The sequence below is a fragment of the Mesoplodon bidens genome (assembly GCF_964165515.1).
Source record: "Mesoplodon bidens genome assembly, chromosome: 17".
Lineage (NCBI taxonomy): Eukaryota > Metazoa > Chordata > Mammalia > Artiodactyla > Ziphiidae > Mesoplodon > Mesoplodon bidens.
The window spans coordinates 15451919-15479061 of record NC_138174.1 but is presented as its reverse complement, the minus strand read 5'-3'; the positions used below and the strand labels follow the sequence as shown (position 1 = coordinate 15479061).

Below are 27143 nucleotides of genomic sequence, written 5' to 3'. Positions count from 1 at the left end.
CTCTGATCTTGATAATCATCCCAGGGCGGACTGTCTCCCCTGTTACTTTTTCTTTTGCATCTAATGGAGGGGGTGCTTGTTACATATTCTCATTCTAAAAAAGGTTACATTGAGCTTTTGGCTTCCCCTATGGGCTGGAGAGAATGACCAGGGGGCTGAATATGGTTTGAGCCTGTCCAGTTTCAGCTCCAGCTGGTTAAGACTGGTTAAGACCACCGCCCCTCCAGCTGAGCATGCTCGGTGACCTTGTGACCTCGGAAGGCAGGAAAACGTCATCAGAGCGTGATAATACCAGTATTCTGAGCATGCGTACTGGGAAGAAGCCGGTAGGTTAGGTGTATCAACGCAGAAAGAAGATCACCTCACCTTTTGCTTATCTCCACTTAGCTTTCCCCATGCTCCCCACGCCTTAGTTGTATCCCATAAATACCCCTAGCTCCCGGGCCGTTGAGGAGGTGGAGTTCAGACTTGTTCTCCTGTCTTCTCGCTTGGCTGCCTTGTGAGTAAACCCCTTCGCTGCTACAAACTTCGGCGTCTCCGCATTTGGTGGCTTGCTGCGTGTTGGGCAAAGAAACCTGGTTCGGGAACGCTTTTCCAGTTGTATTTCTCGGTACCTTTTAGGCTTTTCCCAATTAGCAGTCTTTATTCAGTGTTGGGGCTGGCCTTTGCCGACCGGCATATGGACTAGCTGATACAAGTCAGAGAAAGCAGGCTGATAAGTTGAGTATCAATATTAAATTCCTCAGCAAGTCTGTGAGGCTCTTCCGTTACTTTGGGAACAATCTGTGACTATGGCTCAAAGTTCAGCTTTAGCTCAGAGACTAGAAGAAATGAAGGGTTTAGTCTCTGGATCCTCAGTAGGCTTAATTTTAAAGGGACAGGTTCTGAAAAGTTGAGAGGAAAACGGGAGGGGGGAGAGTTTAAGAGGAAAAGGGAAGTTAGCCAGGAGAGTTAGTGTGGGAGACGTGAGGGTATAGAGGAGGGGTAGACGGCAGAGAAGGGAAGAGATGGTGCCTGAGGCCCGAGCCCAAGGAGCCGAGGGAGAGAGGCAAGATGGGGCCAGAAGCCATTGTCTCTTTCTTGAATGGTAACCACTGGGCGATTTAGCGGTTCCGGGCACCTGAGGGACTCTCTAATCACTGGCTGACCATTATGCTGACCAAGCTGACTTCAGTAGTCATGCTGTACAAAGAATAGAGCTCAGAAAGGTCACTTAACAAACAAACAACAACAGTAGACCCTGGAGAAAGGGAAAAATCTGATTTCTAGTTACATTATATTAGAAGTCCAGTTCTCAACAAAAATGTCAAACATATAAAGAAACAAGGGCTGTGCTCTTCTGAAGAGTTTCTGAGTCTTTTTTCCGTCCTCTTAACTGAGACAGGAAGGCTGGAGGGGGCTGGGGTTATCTTACTGCCCTTCCCCAAGGTCAGATAAGGCTCTGGTAAACTAGGTTTCTTGAGGGCAGGTCTTTCTCAGAGAAAGTAGGATGCTCTGGGCATATTTCAGAATGGTCTGGCCTTGAGGCCATCAACCTGACACTGAAGTCAGTGACCATGTTTTATTCATTTCTGTAACTTGCCAAGTGCTTTACAGACATAATACTAAGTAAATATGGCTTTAATCTTTTTTCCATGTCTTCACCTGACCATTTATTCAGCTTCATCACATGTACCAACAGAGATGTGCAACTGGTATTTTATTCCTCTTTTGGGGTTAATTTTTATATTGTAATTTCCATACAAAAATTCTAATGTTTCACCTATGTTTTAAAAACTTTTTTGGGGGAATTCCCCGATGGTCCAGTGGTTAGGACTCAGTGCTTCACTGCCGTGGCTGGGGTTCAATCCCTGGTCAGGGAACTAAGATCCTGCAAGCCGCGGTGCGGCCAAAAAAAAAAAAAAAAAAGTTGAAATTTAAAAACGTTTTTTTCCATATTTGTTTGGTATTAGTTTACACCTTTCAGATTTACTCAGGAAAATGGGTGTGTTTTTAATTTACAACTAATACTTGATTGTTTCTTCTCAATCCTATGAATTGATACCTTGAGTAAAATGATTTTGTTTCCTCCTCATTCCTGTATCAACCTTGCTTATTTTACTTAAAGTTAATATTAGCCAGAAAATATTCGGCCCTCTGGTCATTCTCTCCAGCCCATAGGGGAAGCCAAAAGCTCAATGTAACCTTTTTTAGAATGAGAATATGTAACAAGCATCCCCTCCATTAGATGCAAAAGAAAAAGTAACAGGGGAGACAGTCCGCCCTGGGATGATTATCCTGGGCTCTTTGACCTTCATACCCCACCCCTGTCCTTAAGGAGAACAGCGTCTGTTTTTAAGCCCTTGCAGCCTGGAACCAAATTCATTGTATTCCCCACTCTGGTACATCTCCGGACCACCTGGAATCTGTTGTTTAGTGTTGCTACGGACACGGAGTTGTTATTCTAGCGTTGGCTTGCTAGCAGCACCAGGTAATGACCTAGGGTGGAGGCCTCTGGCCAAGGACGTCCCATCCCATCCTCTGCCGTTTATGTCGGCTCATGTGGCCCTTTGACCCTCACATTGTGAGAAGAGTATAACGTTTTAGAGGCACAGCTGGAGGGTGTGGGGAGGAGGGACAGGAAGGGGGTCTTCGGACCCCGTAGGCAGGAAGGTTTGCCTTGTGCTTCGCTGTGCGGAGCCCTGATTAACGCTCCTCTTCCCTCCCGCTGACTCTGCAGAGCCCCGTCACCATCAGGGGGCATTGGGACATGGGACCTGGAGGGGGAGGGGGCACTAGGCCGATGTAGGACCAACTAGCGGTAACTTTGTGGCTGGCCAGGAACTGGGCCGAGATTTCACTTAACGGATTTGATTTGGGGAAATTAAAAATAAGAAAGAATGGAAAAGAAGGAAAAAGGCATTATCCTGAAAGGCAGCGGGAGAGAGAACAGCTGCCAGGATCTTGAGGAAAGTTTGATCCCGCCTAGGAAAGGCTGTACCCGACTCACAAAATGCTCCCCACTGCCCCACAGCCCCTTCCGAGAGGCAGCGCCTCTGCCTTTGCTGAAGCAGCCTTGCCTGCAGGTAAGGGGGTCTAGGGCTTGCAGGGAGGGTGCCCAAGAACCTGGCTGTGCCATGGCCACCCTGGGTCTCGGGTCCATCTCGCCCCTGGAACACAGGCGGTACCTCCAAGCTTTGGGCTTCCTACTCCCACTGTGCATGAGCTGGTATGTCTCAAAGGTATGGGATTCACAGGTGGCTGGGCCCCAAGCCCAAAACTCAGAATCAACATTTATGCCCAAACTGGTCTGTTTTTGAAAAAAAAAAAAAAAAATTTGTTTTCTATTTCTTTTCAAATTTCTCTCCTTGCCCGGAATTTAGGGGCCGGTGGCACATTTCTGCCTGTCTCACGTGGACGTAGTATTACTGCTTGTTAACTTGGCCATCTACTTGGCAATGTGTTACTCTCCAGTGATTTCCACTTTTCATCCATGAAATCTGCTCTATGAAATGCTGAGGGTCACATCTCTTAGCTTTCCCAATTCTCTCATTTATTCTGCAGAGAATACTTCAGGATAGAAATATCATAAGTCACTATGATGATGTAAAATTGGTTTGAAATGGGTTTTGTTTGGCTTCCTGGGTCCTGTCTAGCAAGTGGGTAATCTTTAAAGAGTCCTGTGCTTGAGCTAAGCTTAAATTTTATTGAACACACAAAAAATGTTTTTCTCTATTTCTTGAGCTAAAATGCATGTTTCACAGGATTGATAAAATTGCACAGTATTACAGATTTTATGTTTGTGGATTCAAGACTGTGGAAATGCTGATCCATATGTGTGACTTTCTAATTGGGGGGATATCATATGTGTTTTAAACGTATCGAACATATAATGCATACATGCTTTTCTTTTTCTTAGATTAAATGCAGATTAAATTCAAGAATAAAACAAACCATGCCGAGATTAAAGAAGAATTCTTTATATGCCTGGTTCGTGCATCAAAAAAATAAGTAAGTGATAAGGTTCAAATTTCCTGAATTTTAAACATAATTCTCAGCCTTGGTTAACAGAATGGGGAATACACGTGTACCTTCTTTTATAATAAATGTAAGCTGTATGCAAATGAAATTAGCAAACTCAAAATTTAAAGACCTTGTTTTATGCCTGTAATTTCCTTAAATACCACAGGTTAGGCAGTATGTCAGTAATAGTATGCATGGTCCCTTTAAACTTGTCCTTTAGCAGTGCTGGTTGCCCTAATGGAGGATGATCTGTCCATAGGTGGTGACTATTTTCCAGGGACGGCCACTACAAGGGCTCCAGTTGTCACATCTCCGTCAACACCTGAAATGTTGCTAATTACCACAGTGAAGGTCACAAATGCATTTTTATTAGTGAGATTAGTGGTTTACAAATCGGCATGATGGATATTAGAAATACAAAAATATTCAAGGTCTGTGAACTGGTGAAAATAAATAATAGTAACTGTCTCAAGGAATGTAATGAGGACCAATTGAAGTAGTATTTGTGAAGCATCAGCACAATGCCTGGCCCTTAGTAAAGACCATTTAAATGTTTGTAAGGTGAAAGATCACTTTGTGATATTTCTTTAATTTTGGAAAATTTATCCTTATTTTTTTTCAGCTTTTTCTTTTCCATTTTTTTCTCATTTATCCTCAGATGTCTATAATCCAGATGTTAGATAAGATTTTATGCTCCATATCAATTGGCTTTTCTTTGGTATGTTCTCCCTCTATATTCCTTTTTTTTTTTTTTAAATAAATTTATTTTTGGCTGTGTTGGGTCTTTGTTGCTGCACGTGGGCTTTCTCTAGTTGTGGCGACCAGGGGCTACTCTTTGTTGCGGTGTGTGGGCTTCTCATTGCGGTGGCTTCTCTTGTTGCGGAGCACAGGCTCTAGGCACACGGGCTTCAGTAGTTGTGGCATGCGGGTTCAGTAGTTGTGGCTCTTGGGCTCTAGAGTGCAGGCTCAGTAGTTGTGGCACACAGGCTTAGTTGCTCCGCAGCATGTGGGGTCTTCCTGGACCAGGGCTCGACCCGTGTCCCCTGCATTGGCAGGCGGATTCTTAACCACTGTGCCACCAGGGAAGCCCTCTCTATTCTTTTCTACTATTTTCTGGGAGAGTTTCTCAATCTCATCTTCCAACTCTAATTTGCTTTTCACATGTACCCAAACTACTCTTTATCCCATGAATGGATTCTTTATTTCAACAATTATGCTTTTACACTGAAGATTTCCTCTTGGGTTTTTTCCTTATGGTTTCTTATTCTCATTTCATATTACGAACATCTTCTCATGTACCATTAAGTGTGCTTGTCATGTGTGTATTTAAAAATCTTACTATAGTAATCAAGACAGTATGGTACTGACACAAAAACAGAAATACAGATTAATGGAACAGGATAGAAAGCCCAGAGATAAACCCACGCACCTATGGTCACCTAATCTATGACAGAGGAGGCTAGAATATACAGTGGAGCAAAGACAGCCTCTTCAATAAGTGGTGCTGGGACAACTGGACAGCTACATGTAAAAGAATGAAATTAGAACACTCCCTGACACCATACACAAAAAAACCCTCAAAGTGGATTAAAGACCTAAATGTAAGGCCAGGCACTATCAAACTCTTAGAGGAAAACATAAGAAGAACAACACACTTTGACATAAATCACAGCAAGATCTTTTTTGACCCACCTCCTAAAATAATGAGCATAAAAAGAAATATAAACAAATGGGACCTAATGAAACTTAAAAGCTTTTTTACAGCAAAGAAAACCATAAACAGAACAAAAAGACAACCCTCAGGATGGGAGAAAATACTTGCAAATGAAGCAAACAACAGAGGATTCATCTCCAAAATATACAAGCAACTCATGAAGCTCAATATCAAAAACAAACAAACAATCCAATCCAAAACTGGGCAGAAGACCTAAACAGACATTTCTCTAAAGAAGACATACAGATGTTTTGTTCATATCTGTTTGTTCTTTAATTCTTCTAGGTCTTTGTTAAACATTTCTTGCATCTTCTCAGTCTTTGCCTCCATTCTTTTTCCGAGGTCCTGGATCATCTTCACTATCATTATTCTGAATTCTTTTTCTGGAAGGTTGCCTATCTCCACTTCATTTAGTTGTTTTTCTGGGGTTTTATCTTGTTCCTTCATGTGGTACATAGCCCTGTGCCTTTTCATTTTGTCTATCTTTCTCTGACCATGGTTTTCATTCCCTAGGCTGCAGGACTGTAGTCCTTCTTGCTTCTGCTGTCTGCCTTCTAGTGGATGAGGCTATCTAAGAGGCTTGTGCAAGCTTCCTAATGGGAGGGACTGGTGGTGGGTAGAGCTGGGTGTTGCTCTGGTGGGCAGAGGTCAGTAAAACTTTACTCTGCTTGTCTGCTGATGGGTGGGGCTGAGTTCCCTCCCTGTTGATTGTTTGGCCTGAGGCGATCCAGTACTGGAGGCCACAGGCTCTTTGGTGGGGCTAATGGTGGGCTCCAGGAGGGCTCATGCTAAGGAGTACTTCCCAGAACTTCTGCTGCCAGTGTCCTTGTCCCCACGGTGAGCCACAGCCACCCCCTTCCTCTGCAGGAGACCCTCCAACACTAGCAGGTAGGTCTGGTTCAGTCTCTATGGGGTCACTGTTCCTTCCCCTGGGTCCCGATGTGTACACTACTTTGTGTGTGCCCTCCAAGAGTGGAGTCTATTTTTCCCTCAGCCCTGTCGAAGTCCTGAAGTCAAATCCCACTAGCCTTCAAAGTCTGATTCTCTAGGAATTCCTCCTCCCATTGCCGGACCCCCAGGTTTGGAAGTCTGATGTGGGGCTCAGAAACTTCACTCCAGTGGGTGGACTTCTGCGGTATAAGTATTCTCCAGTTTGTGAGTCACCCACCCAGCCGTTACGGGATTTAATTTTATTGTGATTGCACCCCTCCTACCGTCTCATTGTGGCTTCTCCTTTGTCTTTGGATGTGGGGTATGTTTTTTGGTGAGTTCCAGTGTCTTTCTGTGGATGGTTGTTCAGCAGTTAGCTGTGATTCTGATGTTCTCGCAAGAGGGAGTCATTTTGTTTACTTTTGATTCAGTGATTAGTTAGGAACTGACATTTCTATAAAGAAGACATACAGGTGGCCAAGAGGCACATGAAAAGCTGCTCAACATCACTAATTATTAGAGAAATGCAAATCAAAACCACAGGGAGGTATCACACCGGTCAGAATGGCCATCATCAAAAAATCTACCAACAATAAATGCTGGAGAGGGTGTGGAGAAAAGGGAACCCTCTTGCACTGTTGGTGGGAATGTAAATTGATACAGCCACTATGGAGAACAATATGGAGATTCCTTAAAAAACTAAAAATAGAACTACCATATGACCCAGCAATTCCACTACTGGACATATACCCATAGAAAACCATAATTCAAAAAGACACGTGCACCCCAATGTTCATTGCAGCACTATTTATAATAGCCAGGATATGGAAGCAACCTAAGTGTCCATCAGCAGAGGAATGGATAAAGAAAATGTAGAACATATGCAGTGGAATATTACTCAGCCATGAAAAGGAACGAAATTGGTCATTTGTAGAGACATAGATGGACCTAGAGACTGTCATACAGATTGAAGTAAGTCAGAAGGAGAAAAACAAATATTGTATATTAACGCATACATGTGGAATCTGAAAAAATTGGTGTAGACAATCTTATTACAAAGCAGAAATAGAGACACAGACGTAGAGAACAAATGTATGGATACCAAGGGGGAAAGCGGGGGTGGGATGAATTGGGAGACTGGATTGACATATGTACACTATTGATACTATGTATAAAGAAGATAACTAACAAGAACCTACTGTATAGCCCTGGGAACTCAGTGCTCTGTGGTGACCTAAATGAGAAGGAAATCCAAAAAAGAGGGGCTATATGTATACATATAGCTGATTCACTTTGCTGTACAGTAGAAACTAACACAATATTGTAAAGCAACTATACTCCAATAAAAATTTTTTTTAATTAGAAAAAATACCTTAGTCATTGTGTTGCAATTTTTCTGCTTCAGATGGTATATGACGTTCAGTTTGTTGTATTTTTCAGGAGTCGTACTCCTCAGGTATCTATTTTGACTTGTGAGTTCACATTCCTTGTGCACATTGGCCCCTCTGTCTGGTAACTTGTATTAGGAAAGAGCTGAAGGTTGGGGACCGTCTCAGCATGATTATTAATAGCGCATTCTTGTCACTTTCAAAAGTATCCTGGCTTGGATGACCTATTATAATGTCGCTCTTGTTGAAAGCTAAGATCCAGGGTGTGTTTTCCTCAGTAAGTTTAACATGAGTGGAGGTGATGAGCCTGGGCACAGAGAGTCTCAGGAACCATGAAACACTGTGACCAGGCAAATCCTCTGATCAGGGTATGTCACCTTTCAGCTCCTGGGCGAGGCAGCGTTGGGGGAGGCAGTCACCCTAGGTTGTCACCTGGGGCTTTGGAGATGGGGCGTGGATGATTGAAGGCCCAAGGATTGCTCTTCAGCCCTTTCCTGTTTTCATCAGCTAACCTAATGCTACCCTAACTTTATCCTAACTACGTCTGGGTAGTTTCTCCTGGCTTGTACTGAGGAGGCACTTATTGTCTCCAAGCAACTCAAGGGAAAGGCAAGAACCGAACTTAAAATTTCCCCTCCTCTTGAGTCCCTCCAGGCTGCCCTTGGCAGCCCTTTTCCTCAGTCTGTCCACCAGTCAAGGGTAGACTCTTTTTTTTTTTTTAATTAATTTATTTTATTTTTGGCTGCATTGGGTCTTTGTCGCTGCACGCGGGCTTTCTCTAGTGGTGGCAAGTGGGGACTACTCTTTGTCGCAGTGCACAGGCTTCTCATTGCGGTGGCTTCTCTTGTTGCAGAGCACGGGCTCTAGGTGCGTGGGCTTCAGTAGTTGTGGTGCGTGGGCTCAGTAGTTGTGGCTCGCAGGCTCTAGAGTGCAGGCTCAGTAGTTGTGGCTCACGGGCTTAGCTGCTCTGCAGCATGTGGGATCTTCCCGGACCAGGGCTTGATCCCGTGTCCCCTGCATTGGCAGGCGGATTCTTAACCACTGCGCCACCAGGGAAGCCCAAGGGTCGACTCTTTAGAGTCTTCGAGGTTTGTGTTATTTCTTGGAATCCACACTTCCATTCGTCTTTTATAGTTTTGGGAGGAAGGCTATTATCTCATCTTGGATAGGAACCCAAGATTTCCCAGGGAATTACTCTGAGAATCTTGAAGTGTTTTTGAAATTTAAAATATGTATCAGTTTTTATTGTTTTCCTGTACTGATTTTTTGAGGCATAACATTTGATGAAGAAGGCAGGCTGCCTAAACACCAATAATATTTGTGAAATGGTGAATATTCAGGATGATGATATGAAGTTGACGGATGCAAAGTGCTTTTTTATGTGTCTTATTTTACAGATGAGGAAATTGAATTGTAGAGAGATTAAATTATCCAAACCAGTGATTTGGTGGTGGGAAGTCTTGGTTTTGGATAATATAACCAAATATCTTTTTTTTTTTTTTTTTTACAAACACTTTTATTTATTTATTTATTTTATTTTATTTTTATTTTTTTTTTTTAAATTTTTTAATTAGTTTCTGCTTTATAACAAAGTGAATCAGTCATACATATACATCTGTTCCCACATCCTTTCCCTCATGCATCTCCCACCCTCCCCATCCCACCCCTCCAGGCGGTCACAAAGCACCGAGCTGATCTCCCTGTGCTCTGTGGCTGCTTCCCACTATCTATCTACCTTACGTTTGGTAGTGTACATATGTCCATGCCTCTCTTTCGCTTTGTCACAGCTTACCCTTCCCCCTCCCCATATCCTCAAGTCCATTCTCAAGTAGGTCTGTGTCTTTATTCCCGTTTTGCCCCTAGGTCCTTCATGACTTTTTTTTTTTTTTAATTCCGTATATATGTGTTAGCATACGGTATTTGTCTTTCTCTTTCTGACTTACTTCACTCTGTATGACAGACTCTAGGTCTATCCACCTCATTACAAATAGCTCAGTTTCGTTTCTTTTTATGGCTGAGTAATATTCCATTGTATATATGTGCCACATCTTCTTTATCCATTCATCCGATGATGGACACTTAGGTTGTTTCCAGCTCCGGGCTATTGTGAATAGAGCTGCAATGAACATTTTGGTACATGTCTCTTTTTGAATTATGGTTTTCTCAGGGTATATGCCTAGTAGTGGGATTGCTGGGTCATATGGTAGTTCTATTTTTAGTTTTTTAAGGAACCTCCATACTGTTCTCCATAGTGGCTGTACCAATTCACATTCCCACCAGCAGTGCAAGAGTGTTCCCTTTTTTCCACACCCTCTCCAGTATTTATTGTTTCTAGATTTCTTGATGATGGCCATTCTGACTGGTGTGAGATGATATCTCATTGTAGTTTTGATTTGCATTTCTCTAATGATTAATGATGTTGAGCATTCTTTCATGTGTTTGTTGGCAGTCTGTATATCTTCTTTGGAGAAATGCCTATTTAAGTCTTCTGCCCATTTTTGGATTGGGTTGTTTGTTTTTTTGCTATTGAGCTGCATGAGCTGTTTATAAATTTTGGAGATTAATCCTTTGTCAGTTGCTTCATTTGCAAATATTTTCTCCCATTCTGAGGGTTGTCTTTTGGTCTTGTTTATGGTTTCCTTTGCTGTGCAAAAGCTTTGAAGTTTCATTAGGTCCCATTTGTTTATCTTTGTTTTTATTTCCATTTCTCTAGGAGGTGGGTCCAAAAGGATCTTGCTGTGATTTATGTCATAGAGTGTTCTACCTATGTTTTCCTCTAAGAGTTTGATAGTTTCTGGCCTTACATTTAAGTCTTTAATCCATTTTGAGCTTATTTTTGTGTATGGTGTTAGGGAATGATCCAAATATCTTTTTGAAATAAATCCAGAGAAAAATAAAAAGGAATCATTCTAAACATGCTCTACTTCTAGTTCAGAAAAAAAATTTAAAATATTATACAGGCCATCCTTGATCTACCTACCTGTTTCTTCTCTACTGAATGCTGACCAGTGACTAGTCCTTGGCGTTTGAATATTCGTTGTTCTGGCATTTTCTTTCTTTCTTTCTTTTTTTTTTCCCTGTAACCCTTCATTAGTTATTCCCTGGATCCACCTCCTCGTCCCTATACTCTCGGCTCTTTCATGTTTCCCAAATTGATTCCAGGGTGTGTGCATGGTTGGCAAAATGGGGAAGGAGAAAGGAGGTTTAATAATGAATGCTACATCTCCTTTGCTTCTTTCTGTCACTTTCCAGTGGATTCACAAACACACACACAGCCCAGAGGCTGTCTCAGAGAGCCCAGTGCTGTACTCAAACTGTTTGTTTAGTTTTTTCCATATTCATGATTTTACTCTTCATGTCTTGAAATTCTATTGGGAAAAAGAAACGAATTGCCTTCCAAAGTGTCTGACGTATTTTTTTGTATGATTTTTACTCTTTGACAGAGTTGTGGATGGCTCTTCAGGCTCCTCTAACGACGTTGACAAAGGGTGAGTTGACTGAAGTGGGTGGTGAAAGGTATTGGGAGCGCTACCGCAAAGGGAGGTCTCTCTCCATAAGAGACTGGAAGCTTCTATAGGTAACTTTCTTTTGGGGTCTAGATGGAAAAAAGAAGAGGTCATAAGTGGGAGAATCCTTCCTCATGGTCTCTTTGTGACCTTTAGTAACTAGTAGCCAAAACTCTTAGGAAGCTATCAGAATGTCTGTGTGTGTGTGTCTGCTAGCATGGGCCAGGAAAGGAGGAAGGATGGGACAGAAAAGAGCAGCCCTGCTCCATCTCGGCTCTGGCCCTCACCCTCCAGAGCTCTGCTACCATCTAAAGCTAGTGTCCCAACTGTAAACCCACCATCATATTGGAGAGAGCCCCTGCCTCGGGCTTGTTGTTCTTTGAACCAAACTGAGGAACAGCAAAGGAGTACCCAGTAGAAGAAAAGTAGGGCTGCAGGGGAGGGAAGGATAATCAGGAAGTTAGAAGGGGCTGGAAGTTTGTAGATCTACAGGCTGAAGTTGAATTTTGAAGTAAATGCAGCCTCAGTGCAGTTACACATGAGAGTTAGGTTTAGAAATGAAGAATGGTACTTTTCTGGATTTGTCAGTCTCCCTGGACAGGCCTAAGGTCTTCATTACAGCTAATAAAGCCCTATTTCTTGGGAAATTTGAAATACTGATTGCCAAATAAGTAACTTGCATGTAGATTTTTAGGGTTCAACCAGTTTACAAATTGAAGACTACTTGTAACTAATTAACTCTATGAAGTCATTTGGAGTTTGATCCTGTGTTTTTAATTCCTTAGAAATGACCCCTATGAATTGACATCAGTAATCTGTGACGGAGCCACCTGTGAAAGGTGAGGTATATATTGAGGGGTGGGGACCAGGGGAAGTGAAGTGGAGAAATTTAGTCTCGGGATTTTCCATGGCAATGCAGAATTTTCTGGACAATGATCTAAAATTCTTTCTAAAAACATAGGAATTGCAGTGAGTTGTTATGTTTACTATATTTTTAAGATTCAAGGAATCTTTATTGTTCAGAAATTCATTATATCACTATTCCATGTAGAATATCACTAACGATAAATTTCTGCATACGAGTGAAGTAAAATAGAACAATTCTTGAGGGTCGATGATGGTAATAAAGGTGCTAACTTTGATAACTCATATGAATAAGTCTGTGAAGTTTGAAAGGAGGGAACTGTTGGTGGATCTCTTATCATTGGGAAGATAGGGTTTATACTGACGCATGAAGAAAAGGGAAAACTATGGAAAGTAAAGATATAGTGGCACTGAACAGCACCTTCAATCAACTGGACCTAATTGACATTTATAGAAGAGCTCACTTAACAAGAGCGGAATATATATCCTTCTCAAGCTCACATGAAACATTGACCAGTATAGGTCACTTGTTCTACAAAATAAACTATTAAAAAAAATTTACAATCACCTCATGCCTGTTAGAATGGCATCGTTGGGCTTCCCTGGTGGCACAGTGGTTAAGAATCCGCCTGCCAGTGCAGGGGACACAGGTTCAAGCCCTGGTCCAGGAAGATCCCCCATGCTGTGGAGCAAGTAAGCCCGTGTGCCACAACTACTGAGCCTGCACTCTAAAGCCCACGAGCCACAACTACTGAGCTCGTGTGCCACAACTACTGAAGCCCACATACCTAGAGCCCGTGCTCCTCCACAAGAGAGGCCACTGCAATGAGAAGCCCGATCACCGCAACGAAGAGTAGACCCCGCTCGCCCCAACTAGAGAAAACCCGAGTGCAGCAACAAAGACCCAATGCAGCCCAAAAAATAAATCTAAATAAAATAAAAAAATATGTATGTATAGAATGGCATTGTCAGAAAGATAAAAAATTACAAGTGTTGACAAGGATGTGGAGAAAAGGGAAGGCTTGTGCACTGTTGGTAGGAATGCAAATTGTTACAGCTACTATGAAAAACACTATGGAAATTTTTCAAAAAATTAAAAATAGAATTGTCATATGATCCAGCAATTTCACTTCTGGGTATTTATCTGAAGAAAATGAAAACACTAGCTTGAAAAGACATGTGCACCCCCGTGTTAATTGCATTCTTTACAGTAGCCAAGACATGGCAACAACATGTCCGTTGACCAGTGAATGGATAAAGAAGTTGTGCAATGGAATATATTCAGCCATAAGAAAAAGAATGAAATCTTGCTATTTGCAACAGCATGGGTAGAACTGCTGGACGTTTACGCCAAGTGCAATAAGTTAGAGAAAGAGAAATACCATGTGATCTTACTTGTGTGTGGAGTCTTAAAGGAAAAGAAGCTCATAAATAAGAGAAAAGATTGGTGGTTTCCAGAAATGGGGGGTGAGGGCTGCATAGGGGGTGGGTGAAATGGGTGAGGGAAGTCAAAAGGTACAAACTTCCAGTTATAAAATAAGTCACCCTGGGGATGTACAACCCCTGCTAGAACGGGTTGTACAGCCTGGTAACTATAGTGAATCATACTACTAATACTGTATGAGGGATGGTACCTGCAAACTACAGTTGAAATTGCAAACACAAAAACCAGTTACACCTTGGGATTAGGTTCAGAAGTAAAGAAATGTTTTTAACCTTGATCCATTAAGGAGTCTTTTACGGGCCTAGGAATTTCATTGCCACCATGTGAAGCTGCATTTCTCGGGTAAAATGAAATACTTATTTCCAAATAAGCAAATTATGCATGAATTTGTAATTTTCAATTCATAATTGAAAATGTATCTCTCTACAACGTAGCCAATTTGAATGAAAAAAGTAAGTCTATGAAATCACGTGATGTTTCTGTACATTTTAATCCTTAAGCTATGAGCAGAATGAATTGATATCTGTAACCAATAAGGAAGCCATCACTGAAAGGTGAGATTATATGTAGATAGATAGATATGTAAAGGTGCACACACAGAGATATTGAATACTAAGTTTCTTGTATGCTTTTTCTAAAATGTTGGTATGTTCTGTATGTAGCATTCTTTTTTTGATCTAGTTGGATAAAAGAGAAACAGATCAGAAGAGGGAGACTTACTCCCATCTGAGTGACTAGTAGCCAAAACTCTTAGAAACCTGTCAGATTGCCTGTGTGAGACTCTGGTAGAACGGGTTGTATTCGTTTGCTAGGGCTACTGTAACAAAATATCAGAAATCGAGTGGTTTAAACAACAAAACTTTGTCTGAATCCTCAAGGCTAGAAGTTGGTATCAGGATGTTGGCAGGGGTGGTTTCTTCTGAGTGCTGTGAGGAAGAACCTCTTCCATGCCTCTCTCCTAGCTTCTGGTGGCTGCTGTCAATTGCTCCAATCTCTGCCTTCATCTTCACATGGCATCCTTTCCTTTTGTATAAGGACATCCGTCATATTGGATTAGGAACCCACCCTAACCAGTAGGACCACATCTTGACTAATTACTTCTGCAACAATGCTACTTTCAATAAGGTCACATTCTGAGTTAAAGGGGATAAGACTTCACCATTTGAATTTTAGTGGGACAGTATTCAGTCTACAACGTGGGACAAATGAGGAGAGATTCGTATTTGGAAACAAGGGGAAGGCTAGCTGTGGCCTGGGAAGAGACGAGCCCTCAACAGAAGAGAATGGAGCTAACAGCCCCTAGATCTGTCCCACACCCTCCAGAGCTCTGCCACTACGTAAGGGTCCTCCAACCCAAACCCATGATGGCAGTGGAAGTGGCTGGAGCCATCACTGCCTCAGGCCTGCAGTTGTTGACCCTGTGTGTGAGGGGCAGGAAAGGTGACCAGGAGGGGTGAAAATAAGGAAGTGATGGAACTTGAGAGTCAGGAATTTAGATGCAGTAAGAGGGATGCGTACCTACAAACTGAAGTTAAATTGAAATAAATGCCATCACAAAAAGCTGTGACCGTTCGGATTAAAGGAATAGTAAAGAACTTGAGGCATTACTATTTTCACAGGCCTAAGATATATCAATTACTGCCATGTAAAATCTCATGTTTAATGAAAATGACATACCAGCTTCAATTTAGTGTTATATACATGAGTTTTTTAAAGATCAACAAGTTCATAACTGTATCGTAATTGTAGCCATTTAAATGACAAAAACCAAGTCAGTCAATTACATGTGATGTCTGACAATGTACCTTTTAAACTCTTTAGCCCATACCCGAATGAATTGATTGATAATCAGAAACACGAGGAAGCCACCAGCAAAATATGAGATATAAAAGAATAAAGATATATATATAATTAATATACATATGCATATACATATTTCTATAACACAAACACACACATGCTCGCACACAGACGTACAACACAGAGAGAGAGATTGAAATTTGTGAAATTTACTCTAAGGAGCATTCACAGCAATAAGAGTGTGTTTGACACTGTTTCTAAGTCGAGTCATAGTAGGATGTGTAGGTAACTCTGTCTGCTCTGGGTCCAGTTGGAAAAAAGAGTAGCAAGTCATAAAAGGGCTGCTTCTTTCTCTAAGTGTGCTACCACTACCTACAGGCCTAAGATAATCATTACCACCTTATATAAGGTCTCATTTCTAATAAAAATGACATAGCAGGCTCAGTTTTGTGATATATACATGAATTTTTAAAGATCAACCAGTTCAAGTTGTAGAGTAACTGTAGCTATTTGAATGAAAAAAAGTAAGTCTAGAATTACGTGTGGTGTGTGAACCATGTATCTTCTCAATCTTTTAGCACTGCCCTGAATGAATTGACATCAGAAACCTATAAGGATGGCAACAATGAAACGTGAGATATAAATGAATATTAAAGATAAATGTTTTTTACGTACATGTACGCACATATATTTATATACTCTTATCAATATGAACACACAAACACATATATAAACATAAATACTATGGAAGAAAAAGAGGTGCAGTTTTCAAATTCATTCTTAGGAGTATCCATGACAATACAGTGTCTTTGACATTGTTATTAAATCTTCTCACTGTAACACCTGTTAGTAACTTTCTATCTTTTTGGATCCAGTTGGATAAAAGAGGAACAGGTCATAAGAGGAATCCTTCCTCCTGCTAATAACTACCAGCCAATTCCTGAGTCATGAACTTTTCTGATAGGTCAAAAACATTTATTACAAATGTATATAGAATCATTTCTGGGCAAAATGAGATATCAGATTTCAAATAATTGATTTACATGTGAATTTTCTAAGAGCCAACCAGCTTATGAGTTCAAGGGTAATTAATAGCCCACCTGAACTAAAAAAGTAAAAGTCTAGAAGTCTTGTGGTATCTTATTTTGTCTGTTTTTAATCCTTTAGCACTGCCCCGAGTGAATGGGCCGCAGCGTCCTCTGAAGGACTCTCCAATGCAAAGTGAGCTCTGACGAATAACTATGCATGTAATATGTACACACACACACATGTGCATACTATACATATACAGAGAGATTGAGAATTGGGATGTTCACCCTTAGGAGCACCCATGGAAATACAGAGTTCCCTTGATACTCTTTCTAACGTCCTCTCATGGCAAGGTTCTATGTGGAATAGTCTTCGTCTTTTGAATTCAGTAGAAAAAGAGGCACAAGACATAGAGGGAGTCTTCTTACTCGCAGTCTTGAGTGTTAGGTACTGGCAGCCAGACTCTCGGGAAACTGTCAGATTGCCTGTGTATGAGACTGTCCTGGAGTGGGTGTGGGGAAGATGAAAGCCGTCTGGAGCAAGGAGAATAATAATAAATTGTATCAGCTACCATGTGAGGCTGATAACCCAAATCCAGACCCATGTTCACCTCAGGTGGAGCCCCTGACTCAGGCCTGTAGTTACTTGACCCTGTGTGAGGGGCAGGAAAGACGAGCATGCTTCCTATGGAGCACAGACGTGGTCAGGGAGTTAGATTGGTCAAGAAAGTTGGGTACCTACAACCTGAAGTTGAATTTGAAATAAATTCCACCCCAAAAGGTTGTTACACATTGGATGAGATTCAGTAGTAAAGAACTGTAGTTCAATCTTGAGTCATTACCTTTTTGACAAGTGTAAGATATTCATTACAAATACATAAAGCCTCATTTCTGGGGAAAATGACCTACCAGGTTTCAAGCAATCGATTTACATGTCAGTTTTTAAAGGGTCATCTACTTTTATAAGTGAAAGCATTAATTGAAACTAATTTGAACCAGAAAGTTTAACTGAGAAAATTATAGGGTGTCTGACTCTGTGCCTTTTTAATCCTTTAGCACTGCTTTGAGTGAATTGACAACAGGAAGACCTGATGGACCCACCACTGATACGTGAGATAGAAATAAAGATAGAGAGATGTCAACAAAAAATATATATGTATAGAAATGCAGAGAGGGAGAGCATGCGAGAGTGAGAGAGGAAAGGGGAGAGAGGTTGATTCTCTTTGGGAGGTTCATTTTTAGGAGTATTGGTGACATAACAGAGTGTCTTTGACATTGTTTCTAAATCTTTTTAGTGTAGCCTATGTAAGTATGTTTCTTTCTTTCTTTCTTTTGTATCTAGTTGGATAAAACAGAAACAGGTCATAAGAGGGATGCTTCTTACTCATCTGTTTATCACTCTTAGATGCAGCCGAAACCCCTAGGGAAACCATCCAAATGCTTGTGTATGAGGCTGTACTAAAATGGGCCAAGAAAGGAGAGAAACTTATTTTGCAAGGAGAAAGTTGTACTCGTGAAAGGGTTCAGGAGTCAAGAAATGTCTATAAACTTGATTCATGACTTCCCCCCGCCCCACCCAGGACGAAGATTTTCATTACAAATGTATAAAGCCTCACTTACAGGGGAAAATGAAATACCAGGTTTTAAATAACTGATTAGAATGTTATTTTTAGGACAACTAGGTTATAAATTGTAAAGCAATTGTAGCTAGTGTGCATTGAAAAATAAGTCTAGGGAGAGGTGAAGTCTTACCATGTGCATTTATAATCCTTTAGCCATGACCAGAGCCAGGTGGAAAAGGTAACTTGTGTTGAACCCTTCAATGAAAGGTGAGATATAAATATATAGAGATAGTGTAAGGGGGGTATTGAGATTTGTGAAGTTTATTCTGGGGAACATCTGTGGCAATATCTTCGCCGCTTTATCTAAGGGTTCTGTTTGTTTGTTTTGCCAGCCTCAGTATGTTACTTTCTTTCTTTTTTGGATCTATTTGGGGGGAAAAAAGAACAGGTCATAAAAGGGAGTGTTCTTACCCCTAGTCTGTTTGTTACCCCGAGTTAGGAGCAGCCACTATCTGATACTTTCCCTTAGGAAAGTATCAGATTGCCCATGCATGGGCCAAGAGAGGACAGAATCATAATAGGAGTTAGGAGAAGGTCTCAGTGGATGGAGAGCAGAGGGGAGCCCTCAGCAGCAAAAAGTGGATCTGATAGACCCTGCATGTGTCCCTCACCTTCCAGAGCTCTGCCACCATGTGGGGCTGGTGCCCCAAACCCAAACCCGCCATCACATTGGAGGGAGCCCCTGCCTTGTCTTGACCCTGTCTGAAGGGCAGGAAAGACATCTATGATTCGTGAAGGGTTACTAGGTGTAGTGTAGGGACTTGAGAAGGCAGGAAGTTATAGGACAAGTGAGATGAGTACCTACAAACTCAAGCTGAATTGGAAGTAAATTTAATCACAAAATGGTGTTACACTTGGGGATTAGGTTCGGGAGTAAAGAAATGTACATAAATTTGATTTATTAAGTTTTCCCACAGGACTAAGATTTTTATTACCAACGGATAAAGTTCATTTCTACAGAAAAATTAAATACCAGGTTTTAAATAACTGATTAGAATGTTATTTTTAGGGCAACTAAATTATAAACTGCAGAGTAATTATAGCTAAATTGCATTTAAAAATAAATCTGTAAGACGCATGGAGTCTTACTATGTCCATTTTAATCCGTTAGCCCTGACTCATGTGACTTGAGAGGCAGAGGTGAAAGGTGAGATATAAATAGAGAGAGAGGGAAAAAGGGGAGGATATTGAGATTTGTGAAATCCAATTAGTTATGGAGTCCTTGTCTCAGGCAGTTATTTGAAACCTATTCAAGGAGGAAACAAGATATCCATAATATGTGAAACGTAGGTGGTGCAGGGACCCAGGTTCCAAATAACTAATTGACATATAATTTTTTTAGAGTTCAACCAGTTCATAAGTTCTAGAGCAAGTGTATCCAATTTCAGCCAAAAAAAGTGAAGTCGTTTCGTGCTATGTACATTTTTAATCCTTCACAATGACCCAAATAAGTTGACATCAAAGGTCTTTGACTACTTTGATATATCTTGCCTTTTAATTATGGTGCCTTCCAAGGCTGCTGATATAATTTACTTGCATCAGTGCTATCTATGTATTATGAATCTCTATCTTTATAGAAAGAGTGAGACAGAAAGAGAGGAGCAGACACGGAGACAAGAGACATAGGGAGAAACAGAGAGGGAAAGATTTGCAAAATTCAGTCTTGGAAGTATCCATAGGAATACAGAGTTTTCTAGACAATGATTCTAAATTTCTTTCTGTAAGATTGGGTCATCCAGTGAGCTAAGTCGTGGTTCCTTTAGATTTAAGGAATTCTTTTTCTTCAAATAAGTTTTTCACATCACTGTTCCATGTAGCAAATCTCTAATGATATATTTTTGCATTTGTTGGCGGTTAAAGTATGATGGGACTGCTGTCCAAGATCGATGATGGTGAAGAAGACAGTGACTCTCTCAATTCACATTAGTAAGTCAGTTTGAAGTTTGGAGGGAGGGAGCTGTTGATGGATTTCTTATCTTTTAGAAGATGGGGCTCATGCTGAGGTGAAAAAAAGAGAGCTATGGAAAGATAGCAAAATGTTGGGGAGGGAGGGTATACAATGATTCCGTTTGAATTTGCATATAAGTACCATACTTGAAAAAATATTTCCACATATTCACAAGTAAATGTTCTTCTAGTTTGAAACTGTGAAAATATCCTTAGTAGAGACTGATTTTATTACAAAGTTTCTTTCTAAACAGAGGATTGCCAAATGCTACTTGCTCTTCGCTTGTGTTCCTTTCTCATTTTTCTTGGATATGTTCTGATTCCTAGTTTTGTTGACTTTGTCTATGAGCAGATGGGACTGAGAGCCAAAGCAAACATGTTTTGCTGATTAAAGGCCGCTTAATGTCCATTGGGATTTTATGAATTTTGACTTGCTCCTGAGTAATCTCATGAGAGTACTTCCTGTTGCACTGATCTGAAGGCATTTTTACCTGTACTCAATGACAAGGACACAATACCTTCTTAAAATCACACACGTCTGACTCTCCCTCCCCCAAACTACTGTGTATAAAATAAGCATCAAGGATCTATTGTACAGCACAGGGAAATATAGCCGTTATTGTGTAATAACTTTAAATAGAATATAATCTATACAATTATTGAATGACTATGTTGTACACCCAAAACTAATATAATCTTGTAAATTAATTGTACTTCCAAAAAAAGCCCATGTGTCTGGACTGCAGAATTATTCCTGCAATTTTTCTTCTGCTACTCTCTTGGCCAGTTACTTAAGCATTCACCGACTTGAATTAATGTTGGGGAGTGAGTATTGCTAAAGAGGCATTGAATTGGTTACTGTTGTAATCTGTTGGTGTCTAGACAAAAACAACGTGAAAACTAAAGAGGCGACTAATGAATACAAATAGTTCTTCAAATTACCCATGAATTTCCATTTTCTGTTTTTTTATCATGGGCCATCAATGAAGAGTTCACTCTGCTACTTAATTAAATGATATGTCTGCATATTAACTATATATTTTCTGCAATGAGGCTGCCCAGGGCAGGGGCAAAATTTGAATAGACTGAGCAAGGCAAGCATTTCCTTCTTCTTACAAACAAAAAGTGTTAGTTTAGTTTTGTTTTTTAAATTACAAATGCTTATGGTATAGATTTGGGTGGCATTTGCAATACTCCCTGTGTGAGAGACACTGGTGTTTCAGACCAGGGGATGGTATTAGATTTGGAGTAAGACCTGGAATCAGTGCTTGGCTTTGGCATCTAATATGCACTGGACACTTGGCAAAATACTAAACTACTTTAAATTTTAGGTCTTTTATCTGTAAACTGGTAATAATGCTATCTACAATATCTATCTACTGGGTGCTAGGTGTAGTATAATAAAAAACTAAAACTAAATGTGGAGTAATATGTACACACATATTATTCAGTGTGATTTTAAAACTCCAAAGCACCGTAAATAAATTTTATACTAAAAACCAAAACTAAAGCAACAAAATTTCACTATTAGGAAAAGCAGAAAATACAAGCAATAAAACCTCCCATGAATAGGCATTCCTAATGTTTAATAGATGCCCTTCAAGGTTCTTTAGGCTTATACATTTTTTGTTTATGGATATGGTATCATACATTGTTTTAAAAATAACCTTATTACTTAGTGACATATCATGACTCTATTTCCATGCATTTACATTTGCATTTACAACATTATATATTTTTTAATTTCAGATTTTTTATTGCTGCCTGAAGTTCTGCCTATATTTGACTTTATTGATTTTTAAATTTGCCACATTCCTTTTGACAGCTGTATAATATTTCATGGTATAGATGTTTAAATTGTCATTCATTTAAATTGTCAGATATTTCTGGACATTTAAGCTGTGACTTATTACAAAAAATGATGAATAACTTTGAGACCAAACCTCTGTATATTTTATTTCTTTATAATACAAATTCTCGGAGGTGGAAATTCTGTGTCAAAAGGAACGTTTGTGAGGCTATTGATTTTGCTACTTTCCACACCAAGATGCAGTGTGCATTTCTCCCCCGTTCACGCTAGCCATCGCTCATCTTTTCAATGTTAGTTAATATGTTTGTTCGAATGCACATTTGACATTGTTTTTGTTTCTACTTTTTTCATAGAACTTGTATTTCATTGTTTTCAAACTACCTTTGCCCGTTTAAAATTGGGGTATTTATCACTGCCATTGGATAGAAAAGTTAAATATATCCTTTTTATATCATAGATAGGGCAAGTATTTTTTCCCAGGTTGCCTAGCTTTTCACTATATAGAAGCTTATAATCCTCATACAGTTGAGTACATCTGTCCTTTTCTTTATGATTGATGCCTTTAGTGTCAGAAAGTCTTCTCTACCCAAGATTTTAATATATTCACCGAAATTCATCTATGTTTTGAATTTATTTTCTACATTGAAAGAAAACATCTGCCCAGGATTTATTTTGTATTAAGGTATAAAATGTAGGCGTCTACTTTTCTGCCAGGTGACTCCTTAGTTTTCCCAGCATCAAAGTTGCATCCCCCTCCATTGTCCTTACCCTAATTTAATGACCCTTATTGCATTTATCACCTTCTAACTTACTACCTTATTTACTTATTTATTATATTTATGGTCTGCACGAGACAGAATTTAAACATCATGATGGAAGAAAATTTTGTTCATTTTTTTAACTGCTGTATCTCCAGTGCCTCAAACAGTGCCATGGCACATAGTAGGCACTCAGTGAGTTTGGTTGAATGAATGAACCCATTATTGAAAACATTTATATCTTGTTCAAAGATTTTTAAATCCATCTCTATCATGTTATGAATCTTTATATGCTGGGTCTTTCCAGAATCTTATTTTATTTAATCATTTTTCTAGCCTTCTGATTTCAGCATGCTTTTCACACATGATGATATAATTTATAGTGAACTAAAACATTTTTTAAAAACATAAGTTCCATCCTTTTCCTCTTCCCCTTTTGTTTTTGTAGTCTGAAATTACCTGTTTTTGTTTAGTGAGTTTGTTACCAAACTGTAGATAGCTATAGTTATTTTTCTGCTTTCTTTTTTTGTCTCCCTTTAACCTTTATACTCTAATAAAGTATTTAAAAATCTATCTTGGTAAAGAGTGGCGATTTTCTGGTTCTATTTATCACCTTGCTGAAAGTTTTGTGTATTTTTGTCATTTTGTTTCTGATAGAAGAGTTCTTTCAACATGTCTTGTAAGGCAGGTCTAGTGTTGATGAACTCCAGCTTCTCTTTGTCTGGGAAAGCATTTATTTCTCCTTCCTATCTGAATGATAACTGTGTTATATAGAGTGTTCTTGGGTGACAGTTTTTATCTTTCAGTATTTTGCGAATGTCATTCCACTCCCTCTTGGCCTGTAGGGTTTCTGCTGAGAAATCTGCTGATAGCCTAGTAGTGGGGGTTCCCTGGTAGGTTACCATCCTTTTTGCCCTGGCTGATTTTAAAATTCTTTGTCATTCACTTTTAACAGTTTTAATATTATTTGTCTTGGAGAAGGTCTTTTTGCATTGAGGTAATTAGGTGTTCTCTTAGCTTAATGGACTTGTAACTCCAGTTCCTTCCCCAAGTTTGGGATGTTCCCAGCTATTGTTTCTTTAAATAAACTCTCTGCTCCCTTTTCCCTCTCTTCTCCTTCTGGGAGATGCACTATCCTAATGTTGTCCTTCCTGAAAGAGATAACTCTCTCAGGATTTCTTCCTTTTAAAAACCTTATTTCTCTTTCCTCTTCTACTTGTATCATTTTTAGATTGCTATATTCCAGCTTGCTAATTCTCTCTTCCATATTGTCTGCTCTGTTTCCAGTGCTTCTAATGTGTGTTCTTTATCTCATTTATTGAGTTCTTCAGCTCCAGAGTTTCTTTTTGGTTCCTTTTTATTTATTTATTTATTTATTTATTTAAATGATTTTTTATTGACGTATAGTTGATTTACAATGTTGTGTTAGTTTCTGCTGTACAGCAAAGTGCATCAGTTATACCTATACATATATATCCACTCTACTGAGTAGAGTTCCCTGTACTACACAGTAGGTTCTTATTAGTTATCTATTTTATATATAGCAGTGTGTATATGTCAGTCCCAATCTCCCTTTTAGAGTTTCAGTCTCTTTGGTAAAATATTCTTTCTGTTCATTCATTTTTATTCCTGAGCTCATTCAACTACCTTTCTGAGTTTTCTTATATCTCATTGAGTTCATGGGCTGTGCCACTGCAGGTGGGGGAGTGGCAGTGAGGTTGTGGTCACCTCGGCAGCTGGAGGGACAGGATCCCAGGCCCCACTGTTGGTCAGTTACATGTAGCCATGGGTGCTGGTGTGGTCTGGAGCCTGTAGTCACGTGTGCTGCTTCCCCTGCTGCTACTGTGTTCTCTGAAGCTGTGGGCACAGCTGCTGTGGTCAGAGGGCCAGGATTGCAGGCACTGATTCCACTGTTCCCTCGTTCCATCTCTTCTAAGTGTTCCAATTCACCTGCCTTTAGATGTACAGGTGTGTGGAGTCCTCTGGCAAACTGTTGTGTTGGACAGTGGCACCTTTGCTGAGTTGTGGGTTTTATTGGTTGTAGATTGAAGGGGAGAGACTAAGGTAGTTTTTCACTGTCATGTTTCTGACATCACTGTGAATGTACCATATTTTCTTATCCATTCACCCATTGATGGGCATTTGGATTATTTCCAGTTTGGGCCTGTTATGAGTAATGTGGCTATGAACATTTACGTACAAGTTTTTTGTGTGGACACAACTTTCATTTATCTTTGGTTAGTGCCAAGGAATAGGGTTGCTGATACTTATGGTAAAGTGTCTGTTTAATTGTATGAGAAATAGTTTCCAAAATGGCAGTCCCATTTCACATCTCTTCTTATCTTTAGGTTTTCATTTTCTTTCATCAAGTTTTGTAATTTTCAGCACACAGATCCTGCACATATTTTGTTACTTTATAAAAAAGGTATTTCATGGGTTTTGGTGCTAATATAAATGGTTCAGTTGCTTACATTTCTACTTTTCAATCATTCATTGCTACTATATCGAAATATAGTTGAATTTTGTATATTGACCTTTTATACAATAACTGTTAAACTCACTTATTCTGTTAGCTTTTTTGTAGATTCCTTGGGATTTTCTAGGTAGGCAAGCATCTCCTCTACAAATAGTGAGAGTTTTATTTCTTCCTTTTCAACCTATAGGCCTTTTATTTCCATTTCTTGCTTTATTACATTGACTCCAATATAATTTTGAGTGGAAGAAGTGTGAACTGACATCCTAGATTCCTAATCATTGGAAGAAAACATTCAGTCTCACCATTAAGATTGATATCAGCCATAGGTTTTTTGTTTGTTTGTTTGTTTGTTTGTTTGTTTTGGGGGGCATAAATGCCCCTTGTCAGGTTTCACTGAAAGCTTTTATCATAAATATATAAATTTATATGATAAATTTATCATAAATTTATGAGATAAATTTATATGAAATTTATCATAAATGGATGTTAAATTTTGTTTAAAGATTTTTTTACCTCTATTGAGATGATCATATGTTGTATTTTCCTTAGTTTATTGACATGGCGAATTACATTATTTTTAGAATGTTGACCCAAGTGGTCATGAATTTAAAAAATATATATACTGCTGGATTCAATTTATTAATGGTTTGTTAAGGAGTTTTGTATCTATATTTATGAGGGATATTGGTAATTTTCTTGTCAGGTAATGTCTTGACTGGTTTTGGTATCAGGGTAATGCTAATCTCCTAAACTGAGTTTGGAAGCAGTCCCTATTCTTCTGTTTTATGGAAGAGTTTGTTTCGATTTGTATCTTCCTTAAAGAATTAAGTAGAGGGCTTCCCTGGTGGTGCAGTGGTTGGGAGTCCGCCTGCCAATGCAGGGGACACGGGTTCGTGCCCCGGTCCGGGAAGATCCCACATGCCGCGGAGCGGCTGGGCCCGTGAGCCATGGCCGCTGAGCCTGCGCGTCCGGAGCCTGTGCTCCGCAATGGGTGAGGCCGCGGCAGTGAGAGGCCCGCGTACTGCAAAAAAAATAAAAAAAAAAAAAAAAAAAAAAAAAAAAAGAATTAAGTAGAATTCTCCAGTGAAGTCACTTGGGCTTGGACTTTTTTGTTGTTGTTGGAAAGTTTTCAACTACAAGTTCAATTTCTCTACAAGATATATTACCTTTTAAACTATTCAGGTTATCTATTTTTTCTTGAGCACATTTTAGTAGCTTGTGTCTTGCAAACAATATCTCCACTTAATCTAAGTTGTCATATGTGGCACCTTTAAAATTTCTGTAGTGATAACATGCAATTAAATATCTTGTATAGTACTCTCCCACTTCACTGGTTTTATTAAAATCATGGTCAGAAAATGTAGTCTGAATAATTTTTATACTTTAGAGTACCATTAAAGTTTTTTATCTTCTTGTAGGATAAATTTCTTTTAAAATTTCATAGAAATGCTTTAAATATGTTTTATCTGCACAATAGAAACTATATATATATAGTTTTTAAATATATATATATATATATGTAAATGGATAGCGTTTGACCAGGGACACTCAGATCTTATCCTTGCTACCAACAGCCCACTCCAAAGGGAAGTATATCCCTGAGGACCAAGCCGGGCAAAGGACACTCCTAGGTACTTTGGAGGCTCCTCTCTAAGTCCCAGTAAAGAATCCTAATGAGCTAACTTAGGTTGGACTCAGATCTAAAGCCTGACTCTGCTCTCTTCAACCTGAGTTTAATCTAGGAATATAGCCTTGTCTGTTGTGGATAGTTTGGTGGTGGTGGGGGACCCAGAGCCCTGGAGTGAGAGTAGGAAAACCAAAGAATCATCCCAGTGCCTTTAATGCTTTGAGTAT

The 27143-nt window shown here is 39.7% G+C and overlaps 1 protein-coding gene across 1 annotated transcript in view; it reads left to right on the top strand.

Moving 5' to 3' along the window:
• The first annotated feature begins 3592 nt into the window (after window positions 1–3592).
• LOC308605213 (phosphatidylinositol 3,4,5-trisphosphate 3-phosphatase TPTE2-like) overlaps window positions 3593–27143 on the top strand; it is a 74020-nt gene continuing 50469 nt past the window's right edge. Inside the window, exons 1-3 of the mRNA XM_081214980.1 lie at window positions 3593–3990; window positions 11478–11522; window positions 12326–12379. Of these exons, the coding sequence (XP_081071106.1) occupies window positions 3935–3990; window positions 11478–11522; window positions 12326–12379 (155 nt within the window). The 5' untranslated portion in view covers window positions 3593–3934. The remainder of the gene's footprint in view (window positions 3991–11477; window positions 11523–12325; window positions 12380–27143) is intronic.